This window comes from Amblyomma maculatum, chromosome 9 (genome assembly GCF_055883805.1).
Source record: "Amblyomma maculatum isolate TAMU_Amacu chromosome 9, ASM5588380v1, whole genome shotgun sequence".
Taxonomy (NCBI): Eukaryota; Metazoa; Arthropoda; class Arachnida; order Ixodida; family Ixodidae; genus Amblyomma; species Amblyomma maculatum.
Window position 1 is genome coordinate 42,509,696 of NC_139352.1, and position 21,859 is coordinate 42,531,554.

The 21,859-nt window shown below is 43.5% G+C and overlaps 1 protein-coding gene across 1 annotated transcript in view; it reads left to right on the forward strand.

The window, feature by feature from the left end:
* The first annotated feature begins 1,341 nt into the window (after positions 1–1,341).
* The window catches only part of LOC146178935 (ATP-binding cassette sub-family C member 4-like), a 70,336-nt gene continuing 49,818 nt past the window's right edge, over positions 1,342–21,859 (forward strand). Inside the window, exons 1-6 of the mRNA XM_084578667.1 lie at positions 1,342–1,525; positions 7,720–7,854; positions 9,229–9,369; positions 12,714–12,848; positions 15,858–15,919; positions 18,967–19,083. Coding sequence (XP_084434793.1) covers positions 1,370–1,525; positions 7,720–7,854; positions 9,229–9,369; positions 12,714–12,848; positions 15,858–15,919; positions 18,967–19,083 — 746 coding nt within the window. The 5' untranslated portion in view covers positions 1,342–1,369. The remainder of the gene's footprint in view (positions 1,526–7,719; positions 7,855–9,228; positions 9,370–12,713; positions 12,849–15,857; positions 15,920–18,966; positions 19,084–21,859) is intronic.

Here is a 21,859-nt window from a genome sequence, read left to right on the forward strand (position 1 = left end):
ACAACGTGCGCGCGAGCGGGGAACCTGCAACGCGTTGTGGTGCCATCTTGGATGGCGAAACTTCACCCTGGAGGGCCATGGGCTGGTAGCCATCTTAGGTGGCACCACAGGACCTACGATGGACCTTAGGATACCGCTATCTTTGGTGGCACCACATGACATCGAGTGGACGATATCTTTGATATTGTGGCTAACGACCATAGCACTACTTCGGACTTGGAGAAATTTTTAACTCAAGCCCTTGGTAGCCGAACTAAGGATTGGGCGAGTTGGTGGTGATCCATCATTTAAAAACTAGCGCTTGCGTCACAGACAGAGGACGAGACGAAACAAGCAGAAGGCGCAGAACTTGCAACTGAATTTAATTTGAAGCATAAGCAGTCAATTTATACACTTACATACACGTGCGCGAAGGCACCTTTTAAAACACAGATACGCTGCAACCACTCACTTGCAATACAAAAAAGGATGATGGAAGATACACCATCCCTAGGCACGTGTGCTATTATCCCAAACCCGCTACCCACTGTGAAGCACGCTGTTTTTCTTTATCGACAAGCTCATCGAGGCTTTGATCACGCAGCCTTCTGCCTTTCTGATAATGTTTCAGCAGTCTCTCTCGTGCGCAGCTGCTGCTGTGTCCATAAAAAACGGAGAACAATCGCACCTAAGGCAGTGTTGTGCTACATTTCTATTTTCCATCCATAACCTATATTCGGTACATAATCAGCGATGAAAACCTTTTTACCAGCTTTAAAGGATTACATCCAATAAATTGGCTTCCTGCGCTTGGCATCTTTAAGGAATTTGTGCTCCGTTCTACATTAAAAATACTCAAAAGGCATTGAGGGTTATAATTAAAACTTGAGGTACACCTTTTAAAAATGTGCGATACTAGAAAGCCAGCCGAAGGAGCTTTCAATTGTTCAATTTTAACATTAGATGTGTTGATTTACGTTGCCCATTCAGAAAATTTTATAATGCACCACATCTTTGGACCTGACAGCCTTCATTTGCATATTTGTCTTTAAAATTTAAAAGAAGTTGAACCGGCTCTTTATTCACATGTGAATTAATTATGCGCTATCGCGGGCATAATATCCGCCTTGATATGCAGTAATCCCGCACATCCAGCAATGAGCGTTCGCTCTCAGAGTTTAAGTAACATCCTGTAAGCGCTAAGCCAAAAAAAAAAAAAAGGCAATCGGTATATAGCTGCAAGCATCGACGGGAAGTGCATGAATTTTACATTCATTTCTATATCTGATGAATAACGAACTACATAAAGTATTCTTGTGGCAGCCGATGCGACCGCCGACAAAAGCTTTATCTCAACAATAGACCGCTCTGCATACACCGTTTGCAGACCATGCACGAGCTCCAACCAGCCGAGGTTGCCGCCACCGTACTCAGGTGGATTCCACTGTTTACTCTTCTGGTGTTTGGCTCAGCCCAGACTGCACCCAACAACTATCCTTCGTTTCCAAACGGCCCTTACTGGACCCTCGTCGATCTTGCGCACGTGGTAAGCCACTTCCTATACGAGCGGCCCCTTTCGTATTCATCCGTGTACATATTATCAAGGCGGACTATAGGCTGACTATAGGCTGGCTAAAACCCGTAGAATTTAGAACATTCTACGCGAGTGCGTACTGTGCTCACTGTGCCGAAAAGCTGTCGGCGCGTGCTCTTTATCGGGAGCCTTCAACGATGAGTCAAGAACGTAGAGACGAAAACAGCCCGCTCTGGATGCGGCGGCCTTCGGAACTCCGAGACATTATACGTCTTTGCCAGCATAGGTGGTGCCTCCAAGATTTGGTGCATACTGCGCATATACGTAGATTTCTTAATGCGGAAGCAGTGCAGGGGGCCACAAGCCGCTATGGTATCATACCTGTAAGGCGAAGATTAAGTATCCCCTAAATTTTATTGAGTTCAACTATACGAGAATTTCCCCACGTTCTTCTGACAGGGCATATGTTCTCTCCTGAAAGAGCACCTGAGTGGGACTTTTTCTCTAGCTTGTGGACACCATCGAATGATTAGCTAAGATAGTCATCACTGTAACAGGGCTTTATCTGTATGTGAACTGCGCGAGCTGTATGCACGGAGAAAATTTTGAAACTCTTAACGACCCAGCTCGAACCACGCACGGACGAATGATGACACGAGCATCGATAGGGCGCTCGAACAGCCCACTTGTTTGGACGGGCACTGTACAGCCGGGAGAAATGCCAGACTAGGACATGAAAGAATGTCACGAGGCAAAAAATGCCTTGGGCTAATGGGCAGAAGCGTAAACGATCGGTTGCTCGAATTTAGTGACGGTGTATAAAGTCGTGGTGAATAGCACCTTTTAGCTCCTTGCAGAAAAAAATTCCGCAATTACCATTCACATTTTAGGGTATGTAAAGTGATTTCATTTTTTCCCTGATTGCCTCTTTCCATACATTGCCCACAGTAGTGGCTCAGTAGTTAGAGCGTTTTTTACTAAACACAAGGACGCGGGTTTGAATTCCGGCAACTGCGGCCGCTTTTCGATGCAGGCGAAAAGCAAATTGCCCGTGTACTATGCGATGTCAGTGGACGTAAAAAAACACCGGGTGGTTTAAATTTCTGGAGTCCTCAACTATGACGTATCCTATAGGCGTAATTCCGAAAATCAGAAACAAAGTTACACTTACAGGATTCGAACAGATGTTTTATTCGCTCAGTGTTCAGGTAAGTAGGGTCAATCCATAGCTTCATTTTTTTTTCTTCTTTATTGCCATTGCGGCATTTAAGCAACGAGTGGCAGGCTTTAAATGCGCTCTTATTCATTTTTACAATATTTCCGCTGTCTGTCGCCAAGTGACGCTTCTCAGAGGAGCCTATAAAGAGCGTTAAGCAAAGGTGAAAAACACATAAGGTAAAAATTGGATAAATTCCACGGAAAAGAAACAGCGTAGAACTGCACCGAAAGTGAAAAAAGCAGATAAGGAAGCAAGCTTTCTTTGATTCCTCAAGAGGCAGCGTCCTACATTTTGAAGATAGATCAGGGTGCTATAGAACACGCAGCTACAAAAAGAAATTTAACCGTGAATGTGGCATATATGTAGTATGTGGTAAATCCACAGAAACAGTTAACCATCTTATACTCGAATGTGATGGTATTCATCCGGAAGTTGGTGGAGGCGCAGTCACTCTTCCTGATGCCCTGGAGTTAGAGATACCAGTAGCCGGGTGAATAAACCTGCGGTGGAAGCTAGAAAAGAAGGATAGCAAGATTCGTGGTTAAAAAGCAGGAAAGTAACACGGTGTTAGTAATGTAGAAACAAATGTTCAATAAACGAATGGTGGTATAGTTAATTGACCTAAAACAATAGTTAAAATATAGGAAGAAAACGAACGTGATAGCAACTACTAGTCTGCTACCCCCCTGTTTCAAAAGGGGCGCTCCTATATTCCACCCATCCATCCACACCGTTGAGAGAATGTGATCTCGCCTCCCATAAGCTCAGTTACTTTGGAATGTTAAACTCAACAAACCAAACCAAACCTTCCATCCCTGTATGTATTTTTTCAACGTTTTTGTGCTGTTACAGTGCTCGTAAAAACTTTAGAGTATTAAGTCTGCCCCCCCCCCCCCCCCCCCCCCTTTATGTATCACTTCAATTGTCCGTGTCTAATATACTTTACCCACCTGCCTTGCTTGAACATTGCTTTGAAATCGTGGACTTCAAGTTAGAAGCCTGAAATGGAAGCTCAAAAACTTACCCGATGATTCTTGAGGTACAAGGATTGTATGTGACGTTTCAGATTGAAACCGCTTATGATGACACCTTTCTGCGCGGGTCCCTTTCCATATAAAATTGTACGTTGAGGTTGTGAGCAAAGAATGAGGGCTAGTGTTTGGTTGGTTGCAGTTAGCAGGCAACAATCTGGAGTACTGTTTGATAATCGGGCTGTGGTACGTCTCGAGACTATTACATACACGGGCGAGTTGACAGAAGCTTTAACTAGGGTACCTCCTCTGGGATTAGAGGGCGGGATGGGAGTATAATCCGCATGGAGTGTTGCATCCCCCGGCACAGATACTATTCCTCGATCCCGCAGGAACGTCCGGGTGGTTTTCTAAAGCGCCGCTCGCATGGGGCAATTTTGGCCCGCGATATCGCGCCGCGCGCTAAGCGCCCGCGCTGGCGTCGACGAATTCACTTCCGCATGGTCAGCTGCCGAGCGCCGTTGTTTCGCCGCCCAGCCGCGCGGAAACCGGTTCTCCCTTGGGAGTCTCGATGACGGGTGTCTCGATGACCACGCTCCTCTTTGGGCATGCTCATGTAGTTCTTGTCGTCGCAAGCTTCGAGTTGTGGTTTTCCTTCTTTCGTCTGGGTCATGTGTGCCAAGAAAACATGCACAGACGCTACTTTCAACAGCAATGAATAAAAAATATAGACCAACACCGATCCCTGACGTAAGCACGATGCGGTGGCGCTTCTGTCGCTAGCGTGGTCTGACTGGGGGTGAAAAGTAGGGTTAACACCCATAGGAATGCATGGAAGTGAAAGATTCCAAAGCAGTTTTCTCATTTCACAGGGCACATATGATGTCATTATTTAGCACAGAGCAACCATGAGCATCCTAGAACAGATAGTGAAAATATGAGATCTCATTACCGAGGCGAAGTATTTTTAAAACACCGCGAAACGTATCGGGGTGCGAGTTGAGAGGGCGACCCATATAAATACTGTGAGCACTGTGAGCACTGTGTGGCGCTTCATCTTCCAAACGACTGAACGGCTTCAGGTCTGCAATAAAGCCTGATCCCCCAAGTCCGACCTTCGCGTTACCTTACAATACATAGAAATACGGGGCACAGGTACCCCGTGAAATGAGAAAACTGCTTTGGAATATTTCGATGCCATGTATTCCTATGGACGCTAACCCTATTTCCCCCCCCCCCCCCCCAGTCGGCTGCGGAGCCGCGAGCGCCCCCTTTGTTTGTAAACAGGGTGTTGGTCTATAGAAGCGATAGCACAAGGAAAGCGTCTGGGGTCCTCTGGCAAGAGAAGCAGCTCATCAACATACTTCGAGCTCAGCGTGGACAATTTCACTCGGTCCCTTCGGGTGGCCGGCCTTAGCCTCCATCGAATTCGTTTTACTATACAAACGCTTACGACAGCGACTTGACAATGCCACAAAAGCGACCCCTTGACAATTCGTTGAGCGTGCGATGCACTATTCTCCTGGCGGTTCTTTTACCCTTATAAACTCCTTGCAGTGATTCTCATTTCTGCTTTTCTTGAGCAGCCACCTTCGACAGGCATTATTAGCGATGCTTTGCAGGCTTCTCAGCCCACTACCTTACGATGAACAGTCGGGATTTTTCCGTTTCTTTGTTTTGTCGCACATATATTCTTTTTTTTTATTTTACGGTCTTTTTGTTAATCTTCTTGTTGTTAATATTCGCCATTTTGTTCAGAGACAACGTTACTCAGAGGATACTTGCAAAAGCATCACTAGAGCCATGGCACAAAAATGGAGTCTGAGGTCTGCTGGTAAAGCAGAAGTTAACTAGCGAGTTAATACCGCGCTTTCCTGTCTTGTAGACTCTGCTTCAGTCTCAGAATTCCAAACTGCCATGTAAACCATACTGAAAAGTATTTTCGCAAGTCTTAATAAGTTTAGCGCAGATAAAACCCGGCTAATTTTACCCGATAGCGTATGAAGCTCGTTCTGTCGAACGGACGCTGTTGACTTGACTTGGTGTCGCGACAACAGTCGCCAAAACCTCTAAAAAAAAAAAAAAAAACGACCGTTACCACGTCAATTATCAGGCGCTGTCAAATCATCTCGCAAAATATTGTTTGCGACGAAGAAAGCCTCACGTGTATCTTATTTAAAGCGGCAAAGAACGCCTGATGAATGCAAAAGAGCTCACACGACTTGCGCATTGCAGGCCAGGATTGGGTTTCTCTAAACAGTGCATTCATCGAACGAAATCAGCAGCGATCGTAGCTGGCCGGCCTGGCTGGAGCGGTTGACCAACATGTTGGCTATCATTTCTTTGTACATGCCAGTCAAGCTATGATGCACTCTACATTTCGTTGTTCTCTTTACAACTGCCAGATAAAGCTCTTCTCTATCCCTTCCTTCCTACGAGCTTGGCAGTGTGTTGCAATCAGCAGCGCACTCGCTGAAACTTACACTGTGACACTTGCGAACTAACGGGAGCAGGTGAAGGAGTCATCGGCAAATTATCAGCCTGCTGCTGCAACATGCTGTAGAGTCATGGCCACTGCTTATTACTCAAAAGACGTTTAAGAGAAGCGCTATCTTGGTGCGCGAATGCGTCAGTCGTGTTTTTTTAGATGGTTCACAGGAAGGGGAAAACTCAGTATCTGTCACACTTGTGTCTGTGGACACATGAACCGCGCCGCGAGGGAAGGGAGGATGGTGGGAGTTAAAGTGGAAAGAGAGAAAGAGGAGCTGTAGTGGAGGGCTACGGAGTAATTCCGACCACCTGTTGGTTGGTTCGTAGCAAGGGAAAGGCGCAGTATCTGTCACACTTGCTCTGTGGACACCTGAACCGCGCCGTAAGGGAAGGGAGGAAGGTGGGAGTGAAAGTGGAAAGAGAGAAAGGGGAGCCGTAGTGGAGGGTTACGGAGTAATTTCGACCACCTGGGGATCTTTAACGTGCGCTGACATCGCACAGCACACGGACGCCACTTCGTTTCGCCTCCATCGAAACGAAGCCGCCGAGGTCGGGTTCGAACCAGGGAACTCCGGCACAGTAGTCGGGCGTCAAACCACTGCGCCACCCCGGCGGGGTTCGACCACCTGTTGTTGTTGTGGCTGTAGGAAGAAGGAAAAGAAATGCATGAGCCTGCTACTGGCTCTGTAGCTGAGCCACCTCCGCTGCCTCGTGCAAACAGACGAGAAAAAGAGAACAAAGAAAAGGAAGAGGATGACGCGCGCCGCAACAACAGGCGTCGTCCACCACCGAAGCGGTGGCGGGTGCAATGACGGCCTAAAACAGATAAAAACTTGGTGGCATGCTAGCCCCCCCCCCCCCCCCCCCCACCCGCAAGCTGTGACCTACCTGCCCCAGCCCCATCAAGGGAGTGGGGATCTTTCGCGTGCGCTGACATCGCACAGCACACGGACGCCTGTTCTTGTGTTAGTTTTTGTATTTTGCACACGGCTCCTCTTTCTCTCTTTCCGCTTTCATTCCCACCTATTCCTCCCTTCCCTTACGGCGCGGTTCGGGTGTCCACAGAGCAAGTGCGACAGTTACTGCGCCTTTCCCTTCCTGTGAACCAATTTATTTAACTTTTTTTGGAGCTGGAAAAAGATACTCTGAAGGCTTTCCTTTTTCCAAATAGTAGAATGGGGTTTCCTAATGTACTGTGCAAGGTTTCTTGTATGTTTAGATCTAAAGTAACCTAGGTAAATCTACTTCAGTTATTAATAATTTAATGCCAGAATAAAAATTGGCATTGGTGGGCTGGTGGCTACTACTAATATTCGACTGTATTTCTTTGTTTAATTATAATTTTTCCTTTTTGGGGGGACATAGAAGGTAGCTGGGGCATTCAGCATATGCTAGCTAAGAAATTATGGACATGCATAGTGGGTTTCGTTGGGGCACCCGGTATATGCTGGCTAAAGAATGACTAACAATACTAGCTGGCGAAACGCGTTGCTCTGTGCTTAACAACACTCTTTCGTCATGCGCAGGGATTGATGGTCGTCTCTATGACACTGGCCTTCACCAAGGGATATCTTGATCTGCACAATGCCGAAGAAGGAATTTGTTTCAGTACTTATGCTTTGCGTGAGGGGACATCTGATTGCGCAGTGGCTATCTCGTTGGTAAGACATTTTCATATATTAAACTCTGGATCAAATTTTTACTCGCCGTTTAAAATATCACAAGCCCCGCAATTTTTTATCTTGCCATTCCGCTTCCTCCTAAGCAGCCATTTAGCATTTCATGCTATAGTCACAATAGAACGATACATTTCAATGATGAAACAACGAGTCATGGCGACCCAGTGTAGTCTCGCCAATTGTCATTTGGCCCTCAAAGAAACTTGATGAAAATTACTGCGTCGCGCTCGCTTGGCGCAGAAGAATGGGAGCTTTATAAATGCGTATCTCATATGACGCTGTGTTGAAAAGTGCAGTACTGACCGCTGCATATGTTTATTTTGCACGAAAACGAGCTAATTATGTTTCTTTTCTGCCCCCCTTTCACATTTTCCTCCGATCAACTTAGTGATTTTGTTAGTGATTGAAATCTACACAAATGTTGGAAATGTATAGCCTCCAAAGTAAATTACACGCCTCTACACATTCACAACTTAATTTCAACACGAGAGCGTTATAGGCCCCATTAGCCAGAAAATCTGACGTCGACATCTTCGGCGTAATCAGTGTTATGAGGAAAATATCAAGGATATGGATCTGGTAGGTGGTAGTTGCCGGTTGACATGACCGTGCAATGAGTAGTCCTCGAGTTGCGTAAGTCATGAGACCGCATGGTATAGTCAAGCTACCGGCCGCTCACGACTAGGACTTCTTTTTTGAGATGAACGGGTGAGATCGGAATGCAGCCTTTCAGGGACTTTGGGCTGGGTCTGACACCTTGCCCCTTTAGGTCACGCATGCACGATTTTTACGATTTCGTTGTTCCCAGAACGAAAAAAAAACTACAGAACTGTGTCAGAAATACGACAAAATATCCTGTAGTTCTGTCGTGACCATCAAATTTTTCTGTAGTTCTGTAGTACTTTTCTGTAGTTCTGTAGTTTTTCTGTAGTATAATTCTGTTGTCTGTAGTTCTGTAGCAATGTTTTGTTGTAACTACAGAAACTTCTGATGTCACGACAGAATGTTCTGTTGTCACAACAGGTTTTTCGTCAAAACCCGCAGAGAAATTCTGTCGTAACATCAGAAAATTTTCTGTAGTTTTTTCAGACTGGGTGTGAGTGCCATGCCATGACAACTGCCATCTACGAACTCTCAAAGGCATGCTCTTGACTTCTTTCTTTCAATGTCGGCGGCAACGCCGACGCAGGTCCGGATTTCCCGTTGAAATGCACCTCTTTCGAAGTAGAGCTATATTCTCCTCTAGACTACAAGGCAGTCCTCTATAGCGTACACTGGCATTTTTTCTCAAAGGTTCACCTCTGTCTAGCATGAGATGTATATTTGTGTAGCTGTACTCGATGTCTAACTTTGCAGGCGCTTCTTACCACGATCATGTGGCGACGGAGGCGGCAATGCCTTCCGCCATCAGCTTTCGCAGTGGCTCTGCTGGGTCTGTTGTCCACTGCGTACGCGCTGGTCTCCTTCAATCAGTTTATAATGTTGACCAGCCTTGAGGTAAGAACCCTTTGCGTTAATGCGCGATCCCTGCTGATGGCCGAGTAGCGGAGTGGATACCAGTTCTCAGTGCTAAGCAGAATAGCGTACAGGTACATTTTGAAATGTAAGAGAATAAAGTGACTTGCGCTGATTTACACTTATTATGTCCCAACGTACTATATGGGCCTCTAGATCGAATCTCGGAGGGCACAAAAACGATGGAATAGGGAGGAAGATTGAAATGCATGTGAATCAAGTACCACCTGCCAAGAAAGACTCCTTCCTGTGGTCGGATAAGTTTTAGCGGTAAAGGTGTCACGCCTGGTACGTCCTATTATGCCAATGTCTGGAGCAGACTTGGCTTTACACTGGAATGCAGGAATGGTGGTTTCAGGTGTCGAAAATGGTAACTGAAAATATTTTGGTAACCTGCTGAAAAGCATATACATAGTAGTAGAGTATATGTTAAATGAGCGAATAGGGCTACCACGCAAAACACAAATTAGAGTTATAATTGTTTGAGAAACACGAGTTGGGGGGGGGGGGGGGGAACGGCACTAAAATGTCTCAGTACGCACGCATCTCGCCTGTCGCCTTGCTTTGAAATACGACGTCTAGCGCTTGAAAAAAGTGCGAATTTAGGGTTTTCCGGCGAAGGCTTGATTTTTAACAGCGCCATTATCGCCCCATAAGACAGTATTGTAAACTTTCAGTTCCTATTGCATAAAATATTCCAGTGGTGGTTACTTGCAGTAATGTGAAATTAGAGTGTTGCACTTTTACACGAGGCGGGACCGGCTGCGGGGTTAGTATGAGCACAACGCTGAAGGATCCGAACGCGCTCTCTCCAGTAATTTATATGTGACAAATGCGTTCTGCGGAACGCCCAAATATTTTGGAGGCACTGTCATTCTACTCCTGCAAGAGGGGCGATGTTCAGCCCCACGAACTAAAAGTTGAGAACTTTTGGAGTGATTTTTTTGAGCTCCAATACAATGCTAAATTTTACGGGATTCCAATTTTTATATTTTAGCATTTAGTGTTACTGAAAAGATCACAAATCCCCTTTTATATTTTGATTTCGCGTTAGGTTAGGAAGCTGAATCAGATAAAGGCACAGTCTTTGGCTTATGTGGGTCACTCTGCTTTCTTCATGGTTACGCGCGGGGAATGTAAGGCTGAAATATCGGAGTGGATGAAAATCGTTGTCTTAGTTGAAGGTATGAATTCACCACGCCGATGCTGAGAATTCAGAGCAGAAAGCAGAGCGATCGACATAGGCTAATGACCATTCCTTCATCTGATTCAGCTTCATTCTAGCGCGAAACTGAAATATTGCCGCGAAACCTTCAAAACAGTATTTGTTGTTTTTTAACAGCCGCCGGCATACAGGCTTATCACTCTGATTCTGGACCGCGTATCAGTTCCGTAATTTTTGTTTGTTGATGCTCGATGTCGCGAGTCACACCTTTATCAGTTTTGTTGTAGCGCAAGATGCACCGAGATCTGTCTCAAAGGTTCCGGCCACTCGGGTGTCTTTCCACAATGTTCCAGCCCGTGCTGGTAGCTGTTTGCGACGTTGTCTAGATTGTTCTGTGCAGCCTTTAAATTGAGCGTTGCCGAGTTTGACGGGCATTCTTTGTTCGACGACCGACGAGCACGTTTGTTGCTATCGCCGCCGCCGAGTTGCTTAGTTCTTTTGCGGGCGCAAGTCAGTCCCAAATAAAGATTTTCTTTAGTGCAATCATCGACCCCTTCATTTGTGTCGTCGACCTCGTCACCACTACGTGATATCTGGGCCCGCTTGCTCAAAACAGTCTTAAGACTGTCTTAGCTAAGTCCAGACTTAACTGGAGTCTAAAGAATAGGCCACTAGCATGGCCGCTTAAGACTGGAGTCAAGACTGGGCTTCAGTCCTGACTTGAATAAGTTGCTTGTATGATTACGACTATAGTGCTGTCTTGGTTAAGACACAAGGACGCCAGGTGTCTAAGTAGAGAAATTAGGGAAATACAGGGATGCGCTGGCACTGTCCTTGCTGTAAGATGTACACATTCCGTCAATTTTGCGTTGTGTAAAATCCGTGCCATTGCTTTTTGCGGCTTAAGATTGTGTTACGAGGAAAAATTCCCCAAGTGGTTGCTGAGGCCGTTCTGGGAAGCCACTCTGGTGAAGATGAACCCGAAGCGTTCGACGTTCGGAACACGAGCCGTCTTAAATAAGCTTGGTCTTTCTAAAGACACCATTTAAGTCTGGACTTAGCTCGGACTTTATCGTGCAAGCCGGCCCTGGTGGAGGTGCTGCCTTTGATCCTTCAAGCGAAGACCCAAGCCGTGTTCCTGTCGCCCTGGAAGACCAGCCTACAGGTCACCGAGCCAGCCGCCGACTTCAAGGCCTACAACCCGAACACGGTCTGCTGCCTGACCCCATTCGATCTCGGAAGGCATCGACGCTGACAATGACGATGAAGGCACGGTCTTTGGCTTATGTGGGTCACTCTGCTTTCTTCATGGTTACGCGCGGGGCATGTAAGGCTGAAATATCGGAGTGGACGAAAATCTTTGTCTTAGTTGAAGGTATGAATTGACCACGCCGATGCTGAGAATTCAGAGCAGAAAGCACAGCGATCGACATAGGCTAATGACCATGCCTTCATCTGATTCAGCTTCATTCTAGCGCGAAATTGAAATATAAACAGGTGATTTTCAACAACTTCAGTAATAATAAAGAAAAATATAAATAATCAAATGTTGTAAGGTGCCTTTCACTACAAAACAATGCACGCAAATGATACCTCAACTATGAAAGTAGATGAAACTCATACCGTGCCCAGGTTTATTTCTTTCACTCACCTTCTTCCTTTTTCCATACGTTATTGTGAGGTGCCCCAATACTGACTCGATTGAAGCTCTTAAAACTGTATATAAAATGTAATTTAAAATGTTATGAAAAATATATATCAGTAAAGCAACTCGCACAGGTTTGAAAATTTTAGAGGATTTAGCGCGCTGGCGATTTCCGGGGAGAGGTGGTTTTAGGCACCGCTGAACAAAAGCCTCTCAATGAGAGCAGAGGTGTTGATGGAAGCTGCATATTTCTGTGTGCCACATGTATCGCGGCGGATTCAAATTCGAGATTTAGTGTTTATAACACATGAACACCAATTGCATGATGCTGTACTTTCAGTTCTCAGTGAGTACTTTTTGTGTTGTGGACGAAGAATGTAGTAATATTTTGATCACTAGCGACAAACACGTAAAAGCGGATACGCCAAGAATATAGTGTAACATGGTTCATTTCTGCCTCTAACACTGGCTAAAAATGAAATCTACTTCAGAAAAATGATTTATTTATCATTCCAGAACATAACAGTCTCATTGACTGGGCTTCAGCGAGAGTCGATCATCGTAGGTTTTCTCGTGACGACGGCAGTTGTGGGCAACTTCTTTCTTTCTGAAGTACAAGACCTAGTAATAAAGTCGTCACCTGGTTTGCCGGTACGTTGAGCAGCAAATTATTATACATTCTTTGTTACAAACATTGAGTACAAGGGGCTTGCGTATCGGCCACGAAGGCTGAGTGTGCACAGAGTGCTTTGTACGAATACTGCAATGGGAAATGGAAGTCTCCGTAAGGATTTGAACGGATGTTACAAGTGTCCGCATGACTGGAGGGTAAAATCTTCAAAAAGTGCATTATTCTTGCAACAGCTGCAAAAAAAATATTCTGGGGGTGGGTGGGTTGGGAGGGGGTAATGACACGTCGTCAGAATTCAGACCGTCAAAGCAAAAAGAAAATACCATGCTCAGCTGCTAGCGCATAGAAGTGATGTCGATGCGGTTCGAGCGATAGAGCTGTCGACCGTGTGTTATGCACTAAATTTATGTAATCTATGAATGCGGGCCTAGTGTGATCGTCAGAGGCGGCGGCGCGGAGATAGGTGGCGATTATTTTGTTATATCTTTAAAATGTCATTTTGTGCAAAATATTTCCTCATTACTGTAACAGATTTATAGAAGTAGAAATTTGTCGTTAACACCGAAAAATTACGGTGTAACTTGGAAAGAAAAAAAATTTTTCACGTCTTCCCCCCCCCCCCCCCCCTCCTCGACAATATTTCCATTTTGTGGCATAGTCGCCACCTACATTATGTCAAGCCATCTTGCATTAAAGGAGACATACTGACACGCATACGTGTCTTTAGAAAGGTGTAGTTGATCAATGATGTTTAGTGGTTACCAAGCATCCTAAATACGGAAGCATTGCTTAGACTTTGCATAAGGACTGACAAGTACAGACCGGCCGAACATGAAAGGTCTCTTCCCGGGATGTTGGTCTAGCGATTGCCACGGGCAGTCAGATTGGCCACATTGGATGCGCAGGGAAGAGGCCTGATCCAGAACCCACTGTGATCCCCCGTTGTAAAGGGTTTGGGCCATATTATCATCATCATCATTGTCATCATCATCATCAGAACCATAAGAACCAGTTCATTCTGCAATGTCCCTAGGCTGTTTTGTCGGAGGGATTTTTAGAGTACTTTTGTGAGCCAAGCAGTGTCACCTTTAAGCTGAACAAGAAATATCCTAAGCCTAGGAAATGGTAATCTAAGAAGCTTGCATTTACTTTTGTTTGTTTCGCACCTTATAAAATGAGAAGCAGCAAGAGTTCTCCCGTTGCATGCTTATATATCAGGTCCTTGGTTTTTGTGCTTTACAGACTGTTAATCAAAACTGCAGGTGTTCGCACCTGTGCCTTTTACGCAGGCGGATTTTGTACCAAAAAGAACACAAGCTAAAACATTTTGATTATTCCACGATTATTTAACTAAAATTAAGTAATCAGCTAAATTATTTTAGTTGATTGGTCCATATTATATTGGAAAATTGAACGCCGTCAACTTGAATGGTGAGCCCGGAATAGTGCTTTGCTTGGCTAGTTGGTGATCCATTGAAATAGCATTAGCGCAAACAGACATGAATAGCGCTTTGTTCGCCTACCTCTCTCTGTGCATGTCTGACGGCGCTACTACTATCTCAATGGTGAGCTCGGGTTGTAACTTTATTCAGCAGTGCGGTTTTAGTTACCAAATGTCAAAAATGGGTAATTTGAAAGCTCACTGAGTTTGCTTTCCTACATTATATGAATGTATATTGACATCATATATTACGACTGACCATTTCGTCAAAATGATGTAAATTTTGAAATTATCAAATACCAAACGGCGTCTATATGCGGCACATAAGGATGCAATATATGACATTTTATGAATTTACAGTGACTAGACAAATAAACGATCATTCAAATAGATATTTTTGAGGTTCGGTGAATGGGGAGATTCAGTTGATTAAGAAAACTTAAAAACGGTGCTCAATTTTGATGCTAGTGGCCTCTAATTTCGAAATGTAATCTCACCTCCAAAATTCAAACATAATAATGTTGTTTATCTATTTTATTCTAAGCGCCTTCAAAAAATTGTCTAATCATAAAGTTTTGTGATGTAAATTACATTTACCTTGCTGTGAAACCCACCTCCCAAAGATAACTAAAAACCTGAAAATGATGCTCAATTCTGATGCTAGTGGCCTCTAATATCGAAATGTAATCTCACCTTCAAAAGTCAAAAGTGATAATATTGTTTATCTATTGTATTCTAAGCGCCTTCAAAAAATTGTCTAATCATAAAGTTTTGTGATGTAAATTACATTTTCCTCGCTGTGAAACCCACCTTGCAAAGATAACTCAAGGTATTTTTGTTAGGTTTTAAAGTGTTAGTTTTTACATGGCTAAAATGACCCTCTATATTAATTTGGTCACCTCTGGGACTATAGAAGAGTGGCAAAGACTTTGCTTCAAAGTCAAAGTTTACTGAGAAAATAGGGCGAAAATATCGCGTTGTGAAAACGCTAGGCGCAAAACTGTTTATATGGATGGGCAATCAGTTCTTTTATTTGTCATAAAAACTTCTCTTCGTCGTCTTTATTGCAGAACTTTACAAAGCATGCCAAAATTTAGTTCGATGAATACAAAATTGCAAATCGAATAATAATGCTAGTCAACCTCTGTGAACCATTGGCTAGTTGAAGATATGGTAGGTACGTGTGTAGTTACTAAAAATGCACCACCGAAAAATTAATCTCCAAAAAACGCAGCTGGCGGGAGACACTGCGAATCGAATTCAGGAGTGAATTTCTTTCGGATAATGCTCATGTCGCTTGTTATGAATGCACACACTCTACAAATTTAACTCTTACTTATGGAATATATTTTTGGAAGTTCCCTGAATGAAGTACATTTTTTCTGGTGCAATGCTTGGCACCCGACGTTTAAGGATTTATTTTTTTCAGGTAGTTAATGTCTCAATGTGCTGCTTGATTGCTTGCTTCGTGGTGACTTGAGATGGATGAAACGTTCTGCTTTTCATGTGCTGCTCTTCGCAAATGGAATTGTTCGTTGGATAATATCAGTACTTGTTCCAAGGTTTATGCTCTTACTTTCCCCTTCAGGAGCAAAAAGATGACGATTCCTCATCGGTGATTGGCCGCCAGATTGGCACAGTTCTATTTCCGTAAGTGAAATTCAGATATATTAGACGGGATTACCTGAATATGAAGCCTTAGATATCAGGAATTTCCAATTTTGCGCTGGTTATTTCAGACTTCTTTCAAGCATCCAGCATCGCTCTCACTGCATTCCTGAAGCTGGCTACTTTGCATATATCTCCTGGGCAGTAGGTGGGGGCTTTTCATCTCTGGTAAACGCAGTATAGCTTTTAGAATATTTGGGTTTAGTTTGATATAGGGGGTTTAACATCCCTAAGCAACTCAGGCTGTGAGAGACGCCATAGTTGAGGACTTCGGAAATTCTGGCCACCTGGTGTTCTTTAACGTTAACTAAAATTGTATAGCACACGGACGCCCAGCTTTCCTAATCCGCGGTAAAGCGACTTTCGAGACCGGGATTTGAATCCCGCATCCTTGGGAACAGTAGTTCAGCACCGTAACCATTGCGCAACCCCGGCGGCATTCAGAATAAATAGGGTAGAGGTCACGAAGTTCTAAAGTGCACCAAAAATTGTTGCCTGAAATTGTGACTTTTTTCTTTTGTGAATCTGTGAAGTTATCATAAAAGAGGATGTAGCTTCACGTATAGTGCTAAAGAATACTGACACCATAAGAAAAACAAAAATGTATAAATGTGTTCTGTAGGAGAATAAGACCTATTTGAGTGTGCCTGGAAGTTGTTATGCCAGCGTTCTTGTATTCACGTGGAAAGGAGTAATCCATTTGGGCAGAGCCTAGCAAAACAGTCTAACGTTGATATATCCGCTTAGAGGTAGGTGTCCACTTATGACTGAGGCTGATATTCGCTTTTATTTTCGCCAAAGCAAACTAAAGACTTCGCTTTTAGGGTTGAACTTCGCAAAGCGGTTCTTGCTCTGAGAGACGCCGTTGTTGAGAGCTCGGAAATTTTGAGCACCTGGAGGAGTACATTAGCGTACACTGAGACCTCGCGGTATACGGGAACTTCACAAACTGCGATTAAATTGCAAGTTGGTGTATAGGGAATAAAAGGTGCAGTATCTTTCCCATTTCTCGCTTGACACCACAACTGCGCCGCGCCGTATGTGAAGGAAACTTGGGCGAGAAAGAGAGAATGAAGTGCCGTATTGGAAGGATGCGGCAACTTTCCACCTCCTAGAAACGTTTACGTGTACTGACATCGTTGTGACACTTAATCAATGCTAAAGTGGTAAACAAAATAAAGTGAAACAGTTCTTCGCCAGCATTTCTCGCTTCATGTGTAGGTGAAATCCGGTAATATATTTTAAAACAAGGCTAGCAACACCTGTCTAGCTACCAACGTCTAATGGAGATCGTAGAAGTGAGGGTCCACAGCAGAGGTGTTGTTTTACGTAAAGCTGTTTGTAGTGAGGTCTCGTAGATGTATGCTCGCGAGAACACTTGCCAACTCGCTCCCCCTTTTTCATGCTTCTACAAATGACACTGGCTAATAAAAATATGTACAAGTTCATCCTTTATATGGAAGGAAATATATTTTTGTTTCAAGTAAGATGGTATACAAATAATTTGAATTAACTGTGAAAGATACAGCGCAAAACGAAGATTATAGGTCTGCTTGGCGCCCTACCATCCTCAATGAACTGCGAAGAGGTCATCTAGCTATTAATCGTCTTTCAGTGTTTTTATGTTACAGATGTTCACAAACCAAGTTGGAGGTGTCTCAGAACTAAACAAAAACTGGGAAAATCATTTTGTTACTGTTTGCTGTGTTGGCTGAAGTAGGAAAAACGATGTGACTTGTGGCGTTTTGGCGAATATCGAATGCCGAATCTTCTTATAACATTATTCAGTGACATGCGTGCCATTCTACCTTTATAGACTGTAGAACAGCAGAAAGAGCAGGCAGAAAATTCTTATACTTATTAGAAAAATAATTTTAATTAATGAACCTTTTGTACCATTTCAGTAATATACGTATAAATATTCGGATGAGTAAATAGCTTATTGTACATCAAATAGAAGTTATACAACGTAGAAAACGTTTTAAATATATATCAAATGCCTAGATAATTATGAAAAGTAGTACAATGAGTAAGAAAGGCTCGAATATGAAAGTAAGGGCCCACACTAAACAATTCCGGAATACTAAACAATCTGCCAAACCCTCTCATACTATTTGCGCAAATTTCGGATAGTTATTTGCAGGTTTCTTTTGTTAATATGAAAACCTCGGCTCGGCTCCCTATACTTCAGGGAAAGTGTTAACTGCGTGGGTAACTACTTTAATTCCAATACGTAACTACTGTGTTATTAGAATTGTTCTCAGTCTGACTATTCAGTGAGTCAGTGAGACTATAGACATATGAACACTGTAGTAAGACCGTCCATTCTTCTGCTTGTTGAAGTAAGTCCTTGTTCACCAACTGCTATGCGTTTTGGTTAACTCAGCTCGTAAAGCTACTGATGCCATGAGTACATGGTACTGAATTAAAAGCCCATCTCAGAGGCAATTTTTTCACAAATACGATCTTTCTGGTTAGAGTAGATAGCTTTTGTTTGCGGATGTATCACTGAGTGTGAAGACATATAAATTAGCAACCACTCCTTTACTGCAAGTTTAAACCGCCCACTGTGGAGATTCTCTTGAAACATTACGCGAATTCCTATGATTCTCCGAAACCTGATGAAAAATTCGTAGGTCGCGGTATCGGAACCGGCCGAAGGTGTGCGATCTACTGCCTCTTCTACTGATTTTTCTCTACTAAAAGAAATATAGAGAGGGGGCACAGAACAACCAAAGGCAGGGAGATTACCTAAGCGATGCTCATTATTTTAGTCTACAAAAATGGTGGAGAACAATTGGAAAACATTTCCTTTGGTTAAAGAAAGGTAAGGTATGAAATCTCCAAGAGCATTAAACAAATTTCCTTACTTTCTGCTATATTGTGCCGTTATTAGTTTCTGTTCAATGGTAGCGAATGTTTCGCCTAGTTCCTTTCAATTCATTTTTCTAGCTTTACTTTATGTATAGCCGAAACACACAAGAAAAAAATAAATTTTCAGTTTCATGATGGTATGTTTGCGCTTACAGGCTTTTGAAGCAGATGGTGCACAATGGAGCATCAGCATCAGCTCGGCTCCCCATACTGCGGAGAGGAATGAGGTGCACATCTCTCATGCAAGCATTTGCGATTCGCCTCAAAGCAAAGTAAGTTTAAGTTTCTCAAGACTTCCACACCAGCATCGCTGCTACTTTGGTAGGTAGATTTCAAAATCGATTTCTAAGCGACACAAGACATGTACGTGATGTTCTTGTAGTCGCTTGCATATGTCGCTAGCCGAATCTGGTTTTTCATAAAATTATTATTGTCAAATATGGTCTGAGGCTCTACCGTCGGAATTGGAAGGTGAAATAAGAGAATATATACGCTTCCTTGTACAAGGGTGATGTGCATAAAAGGATTGAGGTTTAATTCCCAGAGGTAGGTGAAAAAGCACGAGTTGGGTATACCAATGAAAGCTCGTAGCAAAACTGACGAATGGCAAACACTGTGGGCTGCCTCAACTAGGAATTTCTATAAATCCGATATTCAAACATCCTTCTGCGCTGAACACGCTTTCAGCTTCGGTAGATTATGATTAAGACCAGCATGACGAATACAGGTGAAAACATGCTGCATGAGTTCCGTTTTAAAATGCACGTATGATGATCGCAAAACCAAATTAATTTTGAGATCCTTTGATTACTGGCAACCTGCCAGTCCAGCTTATCATGCTTCAATGTATAGCTGCAGTCGAGGCTGTTTTCTTTACCCATATCTTCAATAAAGTATTTGCTTTATGTGGAATTCATAGGCGCAGTGTTTTTCTCGTCGGATAAGGCTATAACCCAATAAAAATTTAAACCATACCATTAATACGATCTCCGTAAACTGTGTACATAGTGCGCTTTTATGGAATGTATAAGGACACATGTATATTCAGTTTTCCGTCCATATGGTGCGCATGCTACTCACTGCTGCCGTGCAGATGCTGTCGTGGCTGTTTCCTTGCCATACAGCGTCAGTAACATTTAAAGATATGAATATTTCATGAACGCACTTTTTCTCGCCGGATAGGTTAATCACCCTACGAAATGTATACCGGAAAACTAATCCTAGCTCCACAATTTGTGTATGCAGAGTGCGATATTATGGTAAACGCAAGAGCATAAGCATCTACAGTCTTCTCCGCATGTGGTGTGTAGGTGTGCACTGCTGCTGTAGGGCGCCTTCTTTGACATAGAAGGTCAATATTTTTTAGATACGTAGAACTCATAAACAGTGTCTTTCTGGCCGGATAGGTTAATGACCCTTTAAAAATGTGTACCAGAAATATAACGCTGTCTCCGTAGTCTGTGTACAGAGATGGTTAGGTTTGATTTGAGGGGTTTAACGTCCCAAAGCGACTCAGGCTATGACAGACGCCGTAATGGAGGGCTCAGGAAATATATACCACCCGGGGTTCTTTAACACGCACTGACATCGAACAGCACACGGGCGCCTTGATTTGCGCCTTGATTTGCGCCTCCATCTAAAAGGGGCCGCCGCAGCCAGGATTCGATCCTGCATCGTTGAACACAGTAGTCGAGAACACTAACCACTGCACCACAACAGCGGGGATGGGTATAGAGAGTGCTCTAGTATGGAATGTGCAAGTGCACATATTATGCATCGTTTTCTCACCATATGGTGGGCAGGTTACTCAATGCTGCCTTAGAGCTGCTGTTGCGTCTGTGTTGTTAGCACAGAGTATCATAATGTCTGCAGATATCTAGAATTCAAGAACACAATAGTTTTTTAGCAGGATAGGTTAATGGTCTTTTATGAATCTATTCCAGGCGAATAATATGGCCTCCATCATCTATGAATAGAGAGTCGGCTAGTATGAAATCTGAAAAGGGCACGTGTATCTTTAGTCTCCCAACCGCTTGGCGTGCCGCTTGCCATGCGTGTAGACCAGTTTACTCATGGGGCCTGATTATTTCGCTAATGGTCATGTTGCTCTCATTAACTGGCTTCTCTTCTTGATGTTTGCTGCAAGTGTGATAAGCTCCTAGCTTTGAAACTATATTAGTTGTGGTTACAGCAGTGTTTGCATATTTATACTGGAGTTCAGAATGAAGAACAAAGGCTTTAGATGATAAATTATATGCACCGACAGAGATTCAAAACGATGAAATGGGTGAATATATCAACTATCTTTGAGAAAACAAGAGCTATTGAGGCTTTTCACTGCTTTATATGTTTCGCTTGCACACACAGGGTGCACAGCAACCATAGTGCTGCATAAAGACAGTAACAAAATTCCTATAAAAAAGGTGTTAGGCAAGGAGAAACGATCTCCCTAGCACTACTCACAGCTTGCTTAGAAGACGTATTCACAGACTTGGAATGGGAGCAGTTAGGGATAAGTGTAGATGGAGAATACATCAGTAATCTGCGATTTGCTGATGACATTGTCTTGCTAAGTAACTCAGAGGACTAATTGCAAATAATGATTGATGACCTAGACAGGAAAAGCAAAAAGGTAGTCTTGAAAATCAATGTGCAGAAGACTAAGGTAATGTTCAATAGCCTCGGGAAGGAACAGCTGTTTACGTTAGTTAGCGAAGCACTGGAAGTAGTAGGCGAATATGTCTACTTAGGACAGGTAGTAACCGCAACTCCGGACCATGAAAAGGAAATAACAGGAAGAATAAGACTTGGATGGAGGGCATTTGGCAAGCACTCCCAGATTATTACTAGCAGCTTACCGATATCGCTAAAAAGGAAAGTATACAACAGTTGCATCTTACCTGCTTCCCTATGGGGCTGAAACGTGGAAGCTAACAAAGAGGGTTCTACTTAAGTTGAAGAAAACGCAGAGGGCTATGGAAAGAAAAATGGTAGGGATGACGTTAAGACATAGGAAACGTGCAGAGTGGGTCAGAGAAATAACTCAAG